The 12,195-nt window shown below is 50.1% G+C and overlaps 4 protein-coding genes across 4 annotated transcripts; 3 read left to right on the top strand and 1 right to left on the bottom strand.

Moving 5' to 3' along the window:
• Nucleotides 1-936: 936 nt before the first annotated feature.
• M430DRAFT_105649 (glycoside hydrolase family 43 protein) lies at nt 937-2,058 on the bottom strand (the record flags this gene model as incomplete). Its single annotated transcript, XM_024861018.1, has 3 exons — nt 937-1,421; nt 1,479-1,576; nt 1,628-2,058. The coding sequence occupies 3 exons, from the start codon at nt 2,056-2,058 to the stop codon at nt 937-939; spliced, it is 1,014 nt and encodes a 337-aa protein (XP_024718812.1).
• A 3,409-nt stretch (nt 2,059-5,467) lies between these two features.
• Nucleotides 5,468-6,206, top strand: M430DRAFT_20735 (hypothetical protein; the record flags this gene model as incomplete). Its single annotated transcript, XM_024864357.1, has 2 exons — nt 5,468-5,739; nt 5,792-6,206. 2 exons carry the CDS (start codon nt 5,468-5,470, stop codon nt 6,204-6,206), a joined length of 687 nt encoding a protein of 228 aa, XP_024718811.1.
• A 578-nt stretch (nt 6,207-6,784) lies between these two features.
• Nucleotides 6,785-7,951, top strand: M430DRAFT_277779 (hypothetical protein; the record flags this gene model as incomplete). Its single annotated transcript, XM_024865719.1, has 3 exons — nt 6,785-6,982; nt 7,135-7,775; nt 7,921-7,951. 3 exons carry the CDS (start codon nt 6,785-6,787, stop codon nt 7,949-7,951), a joined length of 870 nt encoding a protein of 289 aa, XP_024718810.1.
• Nucleotides 7,952-8,565: 614 nt separating this feature from the next.
• M430DRAFT_67996 (hypothetical protein) lies at nt 8,566-12,159 on the top strand (the record flags this gene model as incomplete). The annotated part of the gene is made up of 2 exons (XM_024869321.1): nt 8,566-9,403; nt 9,453-12,159. 2 exons carry the CDS (start codon nt 8,566-8,568, stop codon nt 12,086-12,088), a joined length of 3,474 nt encoding a protein of 1,157 aa, XP_024718809.1. The 3' UTR covers nt 12,089-12,159.
• Between the last annotated feature and the right edge of the window lie 36 nt (nt 12,160-12,195).

Raw genomic sequence — 12,195 nt, 5'->3', positions numbered from 1 at the left:
TCCGAATGCACACACAGATGTCCGCTAAGTCAATTCATTCATGATGTTCGTCCTTGATCGGGAGACACCGGTCCGTGGGGGAACATCGTCAAGGATCGGCGTGTCGATCCGGCAGACTTGTAGAATTGGCGCGCATTTTGGAGCGGTTTTTGATCTACCGGGTAAGGGGGGGGTTTTTAACTGCCGGGCGGGCGCACGCGGGCGGGCGGCTCTCGGGTGTGTTGGTGTGGGACAGTGGGGAATGAAGAAGCAGAAGAAGAAGAAGGGGGGTAACGGGCGTTAGGACGACTTACTATTCGGGGAAGGAGAAAGGTAGGTCGGATGGTGATCTACATATTCATGATTCGTGAGGCGTCCGACGATCGACATCTCTTCGCTCTCTCGCGTCCACATAATCTTCGTAATCTGAATCATAACAATGGAACGAACGACGACGACGACGTCAAAAAAAATACGAAAGTAAACGAACGAACAACACGATAATCAGCGGTGAGTTACCTTAGGAGAAAGGGGAAAGAAAAAATGGGTTACGATTTACAACCACTCGCTTGAGTATGGAAATTGAATTTGTACGTCCTAATCTTGCGGCTCGTTTGATAGAGTAGAGTGGGAACCGGACAGGAGATTTTTGTGGATAGGTAAGGTAAGGTAGGTAGGTAGGTACTTATATATTTCTATTATAAGTTAAACTTTTTTGTAAATCGACTACCTAAAAAGACAAGAGAGAGCGCCGACGCTTGCTTGCTTGCTGAAATGATATCGCTTAGAAAACGAGCAATATTATGTCTAGAAATGTAATCCCCCATGCATGCATGCTGCTGCTGCAAAAAACCGGAGCGCCAATTCTCCAATGCCGAAAAAGAACCCCATATATACAAACCCACCCCGACGACGATCAAATGCAAATGCGACGACGATCCTAAAAGGCGCGTGACATCAGACCAGAACAGGCCAGCCAAGGGCATCCATCGTCAGGAAATTATAGCCAAACTGATAATTCTCGACTCCGTAGCCGATTTTCGGATTAATGTAGTGGTAATATAGCACGATGCTGTTCTCCTCGGGATCGTACAATACGCCCTCGCCGCCCGGGGCGTAGACGTCGTCGTGGCTGGCCAGTACGGTGGTGCCGCCGCCAGCAAGGCAGTCGTCGCCGTTGCGGTCATAAAAGGGGCCAGTGGGCGAGATGGAGCGGCAGACGGTGATGTGGTATTCTTGGCCAGGGGGAGGGAGATTGGGCGGCTTGTTGCAGCAAATTCCGACGGAGAGGAAGAGGTAGTAGTAGGGGATGCCGTTGGTGGGCCACCAAAATTGGTAGGAACCTTCAACGGGGTGGATGCCGTCGGGGTTGAAGGCAAGGTTTTGGGGGTCGGCATGCGGGGCGATGGTCAGGGGGTCGGTCATGGGGATTTGGTAGATACCTGGGAGAAGGTTTAGTGGGGAGTTTTTGTGGGAGGGAGGTGGGGCATGGTACTTACCGTCCCAGTAGGAACCAAATGTTAGAAAGTAGTTTGGCCCGGTTGGGCCATTGAGGATATAGAGATTGGGATCGATGAGGTTGTAAGCGAGAGATGATCTGGGTTCAGTGTAAGTAGAGTTGCGGTGAGATAGGGGGAGGAGGTCTTACGGAATACCGAGAGAGCCATGATCGGTCCAGCTACCAGGCTCCATGGTGCGAGAAGTCGCGACCCCAATCTGTGAATTCTGGCTCCCTGAACTCGAGACGGCGTAGTAGAGATAGTAGGTGTCCCCAATCAAGTGTGCGTCCGGCGCCCATGTAGAGTCTGTGTTTTCTCCAGCGATGAATATCGAGGTGCCATTAGGGAGTACGGGGCCTTGGTTTTCCCATGGACCTTGCATGGTTGGGGCGGTAGCTATCTGGATATCTTCGAAGGTCACGAAGCGGAAGTAGGTTCCATCTGAGGCACGGCGGACCACCGTGGGATCGTGGACATAATCGCAAACGCCCTTACATGGCTCAGGATTTGGATACGCTTGGATCTCGGGTGCTGCTGCGAGCAGGAGCAAGAACAGGAAGGGGAAGCAGAGAGAAAGCATTGCAGAACAAACACGAAAACGGAAAAAAAGAGAGTATTCAGAGAGACCACAGTCAAAACGAGCTGAGGCTGCGTCTTCTGCTTAATTCATGATGAAGGGGATCACACACTACTTATCTTATACACCCCGTCAAGCAAGCCTGAGCAGCGGTGATAGACTGATAGTAGTTCCAGTTATGGCGCGGCACTTTCTCGACGGGGGTCTTGAAACAAGCAGCCTAATAATAAGACACCCCCGTTTAAGGTTCCTCGGGCTCTGTTCCGTGTAGACTTGCGGTTCCTGGCCTGCCCTAAAGGCATGAGCTGCTTGGCACCGTCGAAACCATCCTAGCCCGCCTCCCCGCCCTTCCCCCGCCGCCCTCGTGGCTCGGATATAACCCTGTCAATTGTTTGGAGATTTTAATCTTGTCGGCATATTCCTCCAAGAGAGGGTCCAAGTATGTACGTGAAGTGGTCATCTCATGTTGCGGCTCAGCGCGTGGCGGTGATACCCCGAATAACCACGCGAAGGAGACGCCAATGTGAGCACTCTCTTGCACAGCGCGGCGCATCCACGATCCACGATCCACGCAGCCTTTTCTCTGCCACTAGGCAGAGGGCTAAGAGATGGGCTCGGAGTTCATTCACCGCGAAAGCACACTGCGGTATGCCCGCGAGCGATTTGCGCCTGACGAGAGCGAGAAGCTTCTTGAGGTTGTGTTGCACACCGTAAACGTGTATCCACAGGTCGGAGTCGGGAGTTATGCTCGCGCATTGTTGGTTTTGTTGTGCTTGGCGTCCCTATTGGCGGGCAGTGCCAAAAGTCTGGGCCCCGGGCTTCTAAAAGCGTCGTCTCGACAGCCGGGGGGGTTGAGGCCCAGACTCCTAGGGCTGATGCTATCCACGTTATTGGGTGCGGTGCTTGTTGAAGGGGCTGAAGCTGAAGGGGTTGAAACAAGACGTCAGATCGTGTTCACCTCCTGTTCGTCACGATGCAAGTTGCTTTGACAACAGCTCAATGCGTAAAAGCTGTCCGTTATTGTCTTCCCTGGCTATACAATCACTCGCGATGTTTGAGGTGGCGCTATCGCTCCGCCGGTGTGCGCCAATCCACTCCGCCCTGCGCTCGCATTCCGTATTCTACGGAGCGGAGTACAGTCATCCGTCGGATCGGAGGAGCGCGGCGGAGGCGGACGGCGCTTGAGCGCTCGCGCATTTCTTCTACAAATTTCTTCTTGTACATAAGACAGACAAGTGTGGCGACCGTCTGACCGAGAGGTGAAAAAGAGCAAAGGATTCGAGGACTGTTTTCCCATCGCCGCAAAGCCGTCAGCCCATTGTGCCCCTGGCGGCGGAGTTTCCCAACGCTTGTCGCCGAGAACAAGTCCGTTGTCTGCGTTCCTCTCTGTGCCTCCGTAAGCTTTCCCGGATGGTGTGGTTCCTGGTGGTGCTTTTGGCGTTGGCCTGATTCTAGTCGGATGTAGCCAGATGTCAGATTGGATCGATCGACGCCCGATCCATCGTGGCTGGTGGCCGATCCTGCTAGCCCAACCCGATGCTATTATTGGTCTCCCAGAACATGCCGTCCGGCGAATCCAGGCTCGTGAGAAATGCCGTTTTAGGGAAATTTTTGACATTTTCTTCTCTTTTCTGCCCCTCAAGGTCCTTTCTGCCCCTCAAGCCCGGCGAAAAAAAAGCGCCTCTCATGCATGTGATCGATGGCTTGCGCCTTGTTCACCGACGGTTTCGAAAGTCCCAGAAGATCCGGTTCTAGTAATCCGGACTTTGAAAACGTCATCTACCTATCTCCAGACCCTCACCCGGCAAGCACAGCGATTGGTCATCCGGCAGACACAGCGATTGGTGCTACTACCAGCGTGCCCATTCGTAGCGGGTTGAGTTCGATGGCAAAGCCTGCAAGTTTTTCCTATTGTCAATGAGTGATTTCCTTACCATGGTCCATGAACCCCGAATCCCACCTTGGGAACACCAATACTCGCTCTGACAAAGTTGAGGTGCGTTTTGACGGTGTTAACGGTGTTAACGGTCTTATAAGAGGGACGAGAGAGAATTGAAGATAAGATCGTAGGATTCGGTCCATGTTCCAGTATAAGGCAGATTCTTTACAGGAAGTGATAAATACTCAGGTATCTGATGCTTGGTTGAAAGTGCACGAGATTCAAACAGATTCTGCTATAGCAAATCCATATTCTAATAGGTGGGGAGGTAGCTATTTTTGTAATGTTTTCCCTTCTCTTTTGCTTGATGCTTTACAAATACCTAGGATCATTCCGATCTTAGCTGATGTCTTGAAGAAAGCCTGCTGTAGCCTGCTGTTCAAAGATGAAAGGAGGATTGAGACCTTGACATTCATGCAATTTGAAGCAATTCGACAACCAAGCTATTCTACTATACAAAGTCGTCAATCTTCACAAGTTTCATAACATCAAATATCGCCAAAAGCTCAGCTGTAATCATGTAACCAAGTTTCTTTACATTTCTAATTTATATCAAACATTCTTTTCATTTCTATTCCGCATCATCAAACAGCAAGGCAGGTACACCACAGTTTCCCCAGACTCAAAGTCCCTATTTGAAATATAGTGATCATCCCCAGATAATATAAGATTATGCTTCTTATTTTTTATATTTAATTCAGTTACCTAGACTAAAGACTGGCATTTATATCGACCGGTCCGCATGACAAGGAGAGAAAGGGGGGTTCGCTCAAAATTCACCACATATTGTCTTTAAAATCTACGTATGAACAGAAGTACTGGGTTGATCAAAGTTATCTTATCTTATTATCCAAAAATCACATCCATTATGCAATACTGTATTCACTAGTTTTGATTATTGTTGTTCAGCTATTAGGATGGGAGAGGTTGAAGATCAGATCCAGATTCGTGGATTTTGATATTATCCCCCGCTTTTTCTTACTACTCTCTGTTTTCATCTCTATTGACGAGGAATCGGGAGGATGGTAGACGAGTTTACCGTTATAATGCGAGTTGATTTTGCCCAATGGAGTATTACAGTTTATTGTGCGGATTTGGTTTTCGTTTCAAGGTCGAATATTGAATATGGTTTTCATCCTATTGTTCCTATTGGGAAATGCGCATACAATTGTTAGCGTCCTCTCTGCACCCCCTTTCAATCGAGCGAGTAGGAGATAATAGGGACGACAATAGTAGGTCGAGGGGACAATATGAAGGCTTTAAACGGTGATAGCTGTTACTTGCATCTCATTCCTGATATAAAAAGAAACCTTCTTTCCCTCTATCTCTCATCCTATCTTTTCTCCTCAACCACAACCTTCTTCTTCACAAAACTCAATTTCCAATCTCACATCCCATACTTCACATCACACCAAACCAATTCTCCATCAATCTTCAGGCCAACCTCCTTGACCACTACATCCCACTCACAGAATGCCTACCTCAATCCTCAACCGCCTCCCAAACGAAATCCAAGACATGTTCTTCGGACTTCTGGACCTGAGTTTCAGGGGACAATACAAGTACCGCATGCCCCCTATAATCGTCGCTCTCCGTTCCGAGAAGGGCGCCGCCTACTACCGGGCTCTGGCCATGTTTCTCTCCTTGAGACAGACGTTTGTCCTGCACAGCGACAACGACTATTGTTTCGGGGACATGAAGAAGAACGCTATTCTGGGCATCACAAAGCTCGAGCTCTTGGTCTCGTAAGTTTCCCAACCCCGGCTCCGAGCCAACAATTGCTGATTTCTTTTTCAGGATCGACTCCCCACCAGCCTACGTGTTCTGGCCCCGCAACCCATCCGCCGCCTCCGTGGTTAACGTGCGCGAGGTTACCATCAAGTGCGTGGAGACGTATTGGAGTCCGCCCCCCTCGCGGTGCTTCTTCCGCATCTTCACGCAGTACCTGCTGCTGTTCAAGAGCCTGGAGAAGGTGACCGTCATGTTCCCAGCTACCATGTACCGGGACACATATAATGAACTTCTGCCGATGGCAATTAGGACGGGGAATAGGGACCTGGGAACTAAGGCAAAGTTGCTCGAGGTGCCGGTTATTGAGGAGCTGAAGGAGCGCTGGCGCACGTCGCAGCCGAGGGAACGGACTTGGATTTGGATGGCGAAGGAGGGAAAGTTCTTGAAGAAAGTTCGGAGAGTTTGGTTTGTTGATCCGTGAATGCGCCGTCCAGATAACTTGGGGAGTTTGTGGAGTTTGTGGAGTCTGTTGATTATACATAGTTTAGTTGCAAATTGCTCACTTCTTTCTGGCTAAAAAAGGCTCTGCTTGCTGAATTACAATTAGTAGAAAGACCGTATAATTGAGGATGTGGTAGTTCATAGAGATATAGGTAGTAATCCAAAGAAGATATCGTGTACTTGTATAGAAATATAGGTATCGATGAGTCCGCATACCAGTCATGTGACTTGCCCCTGAGCCACATTTCCCCCACATGCAGCTACCCCAAGCGTGCATTACTGAACAAAAGGATTGTGAATGCTGAAGAGATTACTATCGTAGATTGTGAAATGGTCAAGTTGCTTTGAGTAAAGTATCATGAGCTGGAGTAGAACCTAAGTATTCAAAACAGCCAGCACGAGGCTACCTTACCTACCTTATCGCACCTGTTTGTTCCCGTGACAATAACAAAACGTGCTCAGTTTAGAACTTCTAGTCGCTTGACTCACCGGGCAGTGACAATTCGTCAACTAATTGATACACCTTGCAAGACAATTACCATACCCCCAACTTGCGCAATGGCAAATCTACCCTTGAACTCCTCGAGCAAATATTCAAGCCCATACTCGAGTCTCGAGCAGGAATGGACAGGGTTTATGCCAAGACACATCAAAGCGGTTCGACCAGAACCGTACCTATATGGGGTGGCAATGAAGATTTTCCCAGACATGGAGCACTACTTCATCCTCTCGAAAATTAACAACTTCCAATTCAAAGTTATGTCAAAAAAGCCGTTATGTCGATCAAGAATCGAAGGATCATGGTTGAATATGCATGGCCATTATCGTTCCTGACATAAAAAGCAAGGCGCTGATCGCGAGGAAGAGATAATTATAAGGGCGAAAACCTTATGCTTCGGAAGACGTAGGAATACAACTATTGGAAGGTCTATAACAACCCCGAGGTCAACTTCTGGAGGCGCCAGGGACGTGTACACTGTCGACATCGCCTGGACATCGCGGCCCTCACCTACGAGGAGCAAACCCGCGCTATCAGCTTTTGGAGTAGTGTTCGAACCTCGAAATTATTCGAGACGTTCATATACTTCCTGCTAGGGCTCAAGGGGCTGCGCCAGGTCATGCTCCACGTCCCCATCTTGGCATACATACCATTCGATGATCGGATCCTGTATCATAATGTAATCCAACTGGCGAATGAGGTCTTAGGTTCCGAGGCTAAATTGCTCTTTCAGGATTGGGATACTTTTGGTGTTAGCCAGCGCCCGCCACGATATGTGCCACAGGAGAGCGAATGGGTGTGGGTTGCTGAGGATGGCGGGATGTTGAACGAGGTCTTAACCAAGCTGATTCGGAAGAGACAGAGAAGAAAGGAGGCAAGAAAACAGCTAAGAGCAAAGGTATCCGGTTTCGCCAAGCGTGTGAGGGTAAAGTTGCGATTAGATGGTGGCCGAACGACAATGAATAATGGAAAGATGTACACAACACAATATGGCGCTTCGCTGAAGTATAGGAACAGGAATACCGCAATGAGACACATGAATAATTGGATGTGCGTTCTCTTCAGAGCTAGACTTCAGCACAAGTAGTTCATGATCATGGAATTCATTTGACACATTCTATGCTTGTTTAGATCACGAAAATCAGTGGAGCCTTCCGGGATAACCTACAAAGTTGAGACACTAACAATCATGTAGATCTTCGATCTATTACAGTGTCAAGAATTGACTGAACCTTGCGGGATACACGGGGATAAGGCTCAATGGCTTCTGGTTTCGCGTTACCCCTTTGCAAAGAATGCGTTTTCAATTCAAATCATACCTCCCATTAAGAATGGCACTGGTACTAAGCTGCGTTAGAGATGTTGACAATGATTCCAATCTTTGCACTCGCAGTGTAACAATGGCAAGGTTGAGTCGAGTTCATTACCTATTCATGCGTGACCAATCTCACCGCACAGGCTAGCGAAAGGTTTTACCAAATAAGATCTTTCATATACTGGGACACGACGATAATAACTAGGCATGCTGGAGCAACTATGCTGCTGTACCAAGATCCAAAATGATCAGGGGAAGTATGGCAGTGTAAAACACCATATTGAGGCTGATACGCGGGGTGCTGGAACCATCAACTGCACTGACAGCCTTCCAATTTTCTCTCAAAATCATCTCGATTCCTAGTGATATCAAAGAATACTGATATTAAACAAGTGATGCCCAGGAAGAGATCAACGACGTTGAGAATCAGGATACTTCAGGCTTAGTCAGCAACTACTCAACGCGTCGCGTCTCCCGGAACCATATTCAACGTCAGCCTCGTGGTCCGGAATCTATAACGCCAAGATGAAGAAGACGAGTCCCACCCCAGTGAAGGGCAGCCGGTCTAGCCAACCATTAAGCCAGCAAACAATATCCAGTTTCTTCACGAAGAAGACCGTCAACGGCGTCGCCCAGAAACCGCCACCAACGAGTCAAGATTCAAATCACCGCGCCGATGCCACCGATGCCACCGATGCTGATAGTGACGAAGATGCCCGAACACCTCTGAAGTCTAGACCAAATGGAGTGGGGAAGAGAGTTTTAGCAGAAGACGAGAGTGACCAGGATTCTGCAGAGAGGCCCGCAAAGCGATCAAAAGGTGACAGTGATGATGGGGCAAGTACATTATTTTCGAACTCGACACGGCCCAAATCAACCTCTACGACCTCCGAGAAGTCGAAGGCATCCTCGCGGACAGAACGATTTGTATACACCTCGTCCGGCAATACTGTACCTAGTCAGGTAGCAGCGGAGGAAGACCAGGAAGAGGCTGAGGCCAAAGCCAGGAGAGAGCATTTGCACAAAAAGTTCGTCAAGAAATTAGGGCATCCGGATAGCATTGCGCAGATAAAACGGAGAAATTGGCAGATTGTTGAAGACACTGCAGCATTGGACGAAGATGGAGAGGGCGACGATGGGGAAGACGAAACACCACCTCCAGCGAAGACCAAGAAGAAAGGGGCCAAGACGGGAAAGTTGACTCCTTTGGAGCTACAGATTTTGGATATCAAGAGGAAGCATATGGATACACTCTTGATTGTCGAGGTGGGATATAAGTTTAAATTCTTCGGCGAGGATGCCAGAACTGCTGCCAAAGAGCTGAGCATAGTATGTATCCCTGGGAAATTCAGATATGATGAACGTAAGGTTACACGCACACTCTTTATGCAACCATGTCTCACAAATCTCAGATCCCTCAGAAGCACACCTCGACCGCTTTGCTTCTGCAAGCATTCCGGTTCATCGACTACCCGTACACGCGAAAAGGCTTGTTGCGGCTGGACATAAGATTGGAGTAGTCAGGCAAATCGAAACTGCAGCACTGAAGAAGGCCGGAGATAATAGGAATACACCATTTATTCGAAAACTCACCAATGTTTACACCAAAGGCACATATATCGATGATATCGAGGGTCTCGATCAACCTACAGATGCGCCATCGGGTGGGGCTCCAGCAACTGGATATCTCCTGTGCATCACGGAGTCCAAGTCCAAAGGCTGGGGAACGGATGAGAAGGTCGATATCGGAATTCTGGCTGTTCAGCCAGCAACCGGTGATATCATATACGATACCTTTGAAGACGGGTTTATGCGAAATGAAATCGAAACCCGGTTGCTACACATCGCACCGTGTGAGCTTTTAATTGTAGGAGAACTTACCAAAGCCACGGATAAGCTTGTACAGCACCTTTCAGGGAGCTCCACGAATGTCTTCGGAGACCGGATTCGCGTGGAGAGGGTCGAGAAGGGAAAGACGCTGGCTGCTGAGGCGTACTCACATGTTGCACAATTCTATGCCGACAAGTTGAAGACCAACGAAGACACCAATAATGAGAGACAACATAATCTTTTGGATAAAGTCCTGAAGCTTTCTGAGCCCGTCACCATTTGCTTATCTTCTATGATCACTCACCTGACCGAGTATGGGCTCGAGCATGTGTTTGATCTGACAAAGTATTTCCAGTCGTTCAGTGCCCGATCCCATATGCTGCTGAATGGAAATACTTTGACGAGTCTCGAAATCTATCACAATCAGACTGATCAGTCCGAGAAGGGAAGCTTATTCTGGACTCTAGATAAGACTCACACTCGGTTCGGGCAGAGGTTGCTACGGAAGTGGGTTGGGAGACCTCTTCTTGACAAGGAACGCCTGGAGGAGAGAGTGGCAGCCGTCGAAGAATTACTGGAAGGCAATCAGACGCCTAAGGTAGACAAGTTACACACTCTCCTCCGCGGCATCAAGTCCGACCTCGAGCGAAGTCTGATCCGAATATACTACGGCAAGTGCACACGACCCGAGCTCTTGACCGTCCTTCAAACCATGCAGAGGATAGCAACTGAATATGCGCACGTCAAGACCCCTTCGGACGCTGGCTTTACCTCACCCCTGATTAACGAAGCCATAGCATCGCTTCCCACCATCGGCGAAGCCGTGATCTCCTTCCTCGACAAGATAAACGCTGAAGCTGCTCGCGCGGACGACAAATATGCTTTCTTCCGCGAAGACGAAGAGAGCGACTCCATAACAGAGCACAAGCTGGGCATCGCTTCCGTAGAGCATGACCTGGACTCGCACCGCTCTGATGCGGCGTCAAAGTTGGGGAAGAAAGCCCCTGTGACGTACATCACTGTCTCCGGAATCGAGTACTTGATCGAAGTGCCAAATACCGACCTGAAGCGCGTCCCGGCATCATGGACCAAGATCTCGGGCACCAAGAAGGCATCACGATTCCATACCCCAGACGTGATCCGCATGTTGCGCGAGAGGGATCAGCATAAAGAATCCCTCAGCGCCGCCTGCGACGTGGCTTTCACCTCCCTCCTCGCCCAGATCTCCGCCCACTACGCCTCGTTCCGCGACGCCATCTCCGCCCTCGCGACCCTCGACTGCCTCCTCTCCCTCAGCACCGTTGCCTCCCTCCCGGGCTACTGCAAGCCCACCTTCTCCGCCTCCCCCAGCGCCCACATCGACATCGTCGACGGCCGCCACCCTATGGTCGAGACGCTCCTCAGCAGCGGCTACATCCCAAATTCCACCTCGCTCTCGACCCGCCCCGGCAGCACGCGTGCTCAGCTCATCACGGGGCCCAACATGGGCGGCAAATCCTCCTACGTCCGCCAAGTCGCACTCATCTGCATCCTCGCGCAGATCGGCTCATACGTGCCCGCCGCCTCCGCGCGCCTCGGCCTCCTCGACGGCGTTTACACCCGCATGGGTGCCCACGACTCCCTCTTCACCAACCAGTCCACCTTCGCCGTCGAGCTGTCCGAGACGGCCCACATCCTCAAGAGCGCTAGTCCCCGCTCGCTCGTCATCCTCGACGAGCTCGGCCGCGGCACCTCCACCCACGACGGCGTCGCCATCGCCCAGTCCGTCCTCGAGTATATCGTCCGCGACGTCCGCTGTCTGTGCTTGTTCATCACGCATTATCAGAGCTTGGCGAATGTGGCGAGGAGTTTTGGGCCTGAGGCTGGCGCTGCCAAGGCGGAAGAGGGGGATGGAGATGGCAAGGCGGCGTTGGAGAATGTGCATATGCGCTTCTCTGCCCAGGAAGGGAAAGAGGAGGGCGAGGAGGAGATCACTTTTTTATATGAGGTTGGCTCAGGCGTAGCACACCGCAGCTACGGCTTAAACGTGGCTCGTCTGGCCCGAGTCCCCAAGCCTGTCCTTGAAACCGCGGCACTGAAATCACGAGAGATGGAGATGGATGTCCAGTCCAAGAAATTAGTTGGACTGAGTAAGTTCATCGCGAATGTATTATCTAATGACGGTGGATCTTCCGATGAGCTACTTGAGCAGCTTGTTGTCGGGATCGAGCAGTTATAGCTAGTTCTACTACACAAAGGAAATAATAACATGTTGAGGCCTAAGCAGATAGCGATGCAAGTATACCCGTTAACCCATAGCGCCGTTCGAAGAGCCGTTCGTTCCAT

Source organism: Amorphotheca resinae, assembly GCF_003019875.1.
Source record: "Amorphotheca resinae ATCC 22711 unplaced genomic scaffold M430scaffold_9, whole genome shotgun sequence".
NCBI lineage: Eukaryota > Fungi > Ascomycota > Leotiomycetes > Helotiales > Amorphothecaceae > Amorphotheca > Amorphotheca resinae.
The sequence above is the reverse complement of the archived record's forward strand: the minus strand, read 5'-3'. Positions and strand labels throughout refer to the sequence as shown.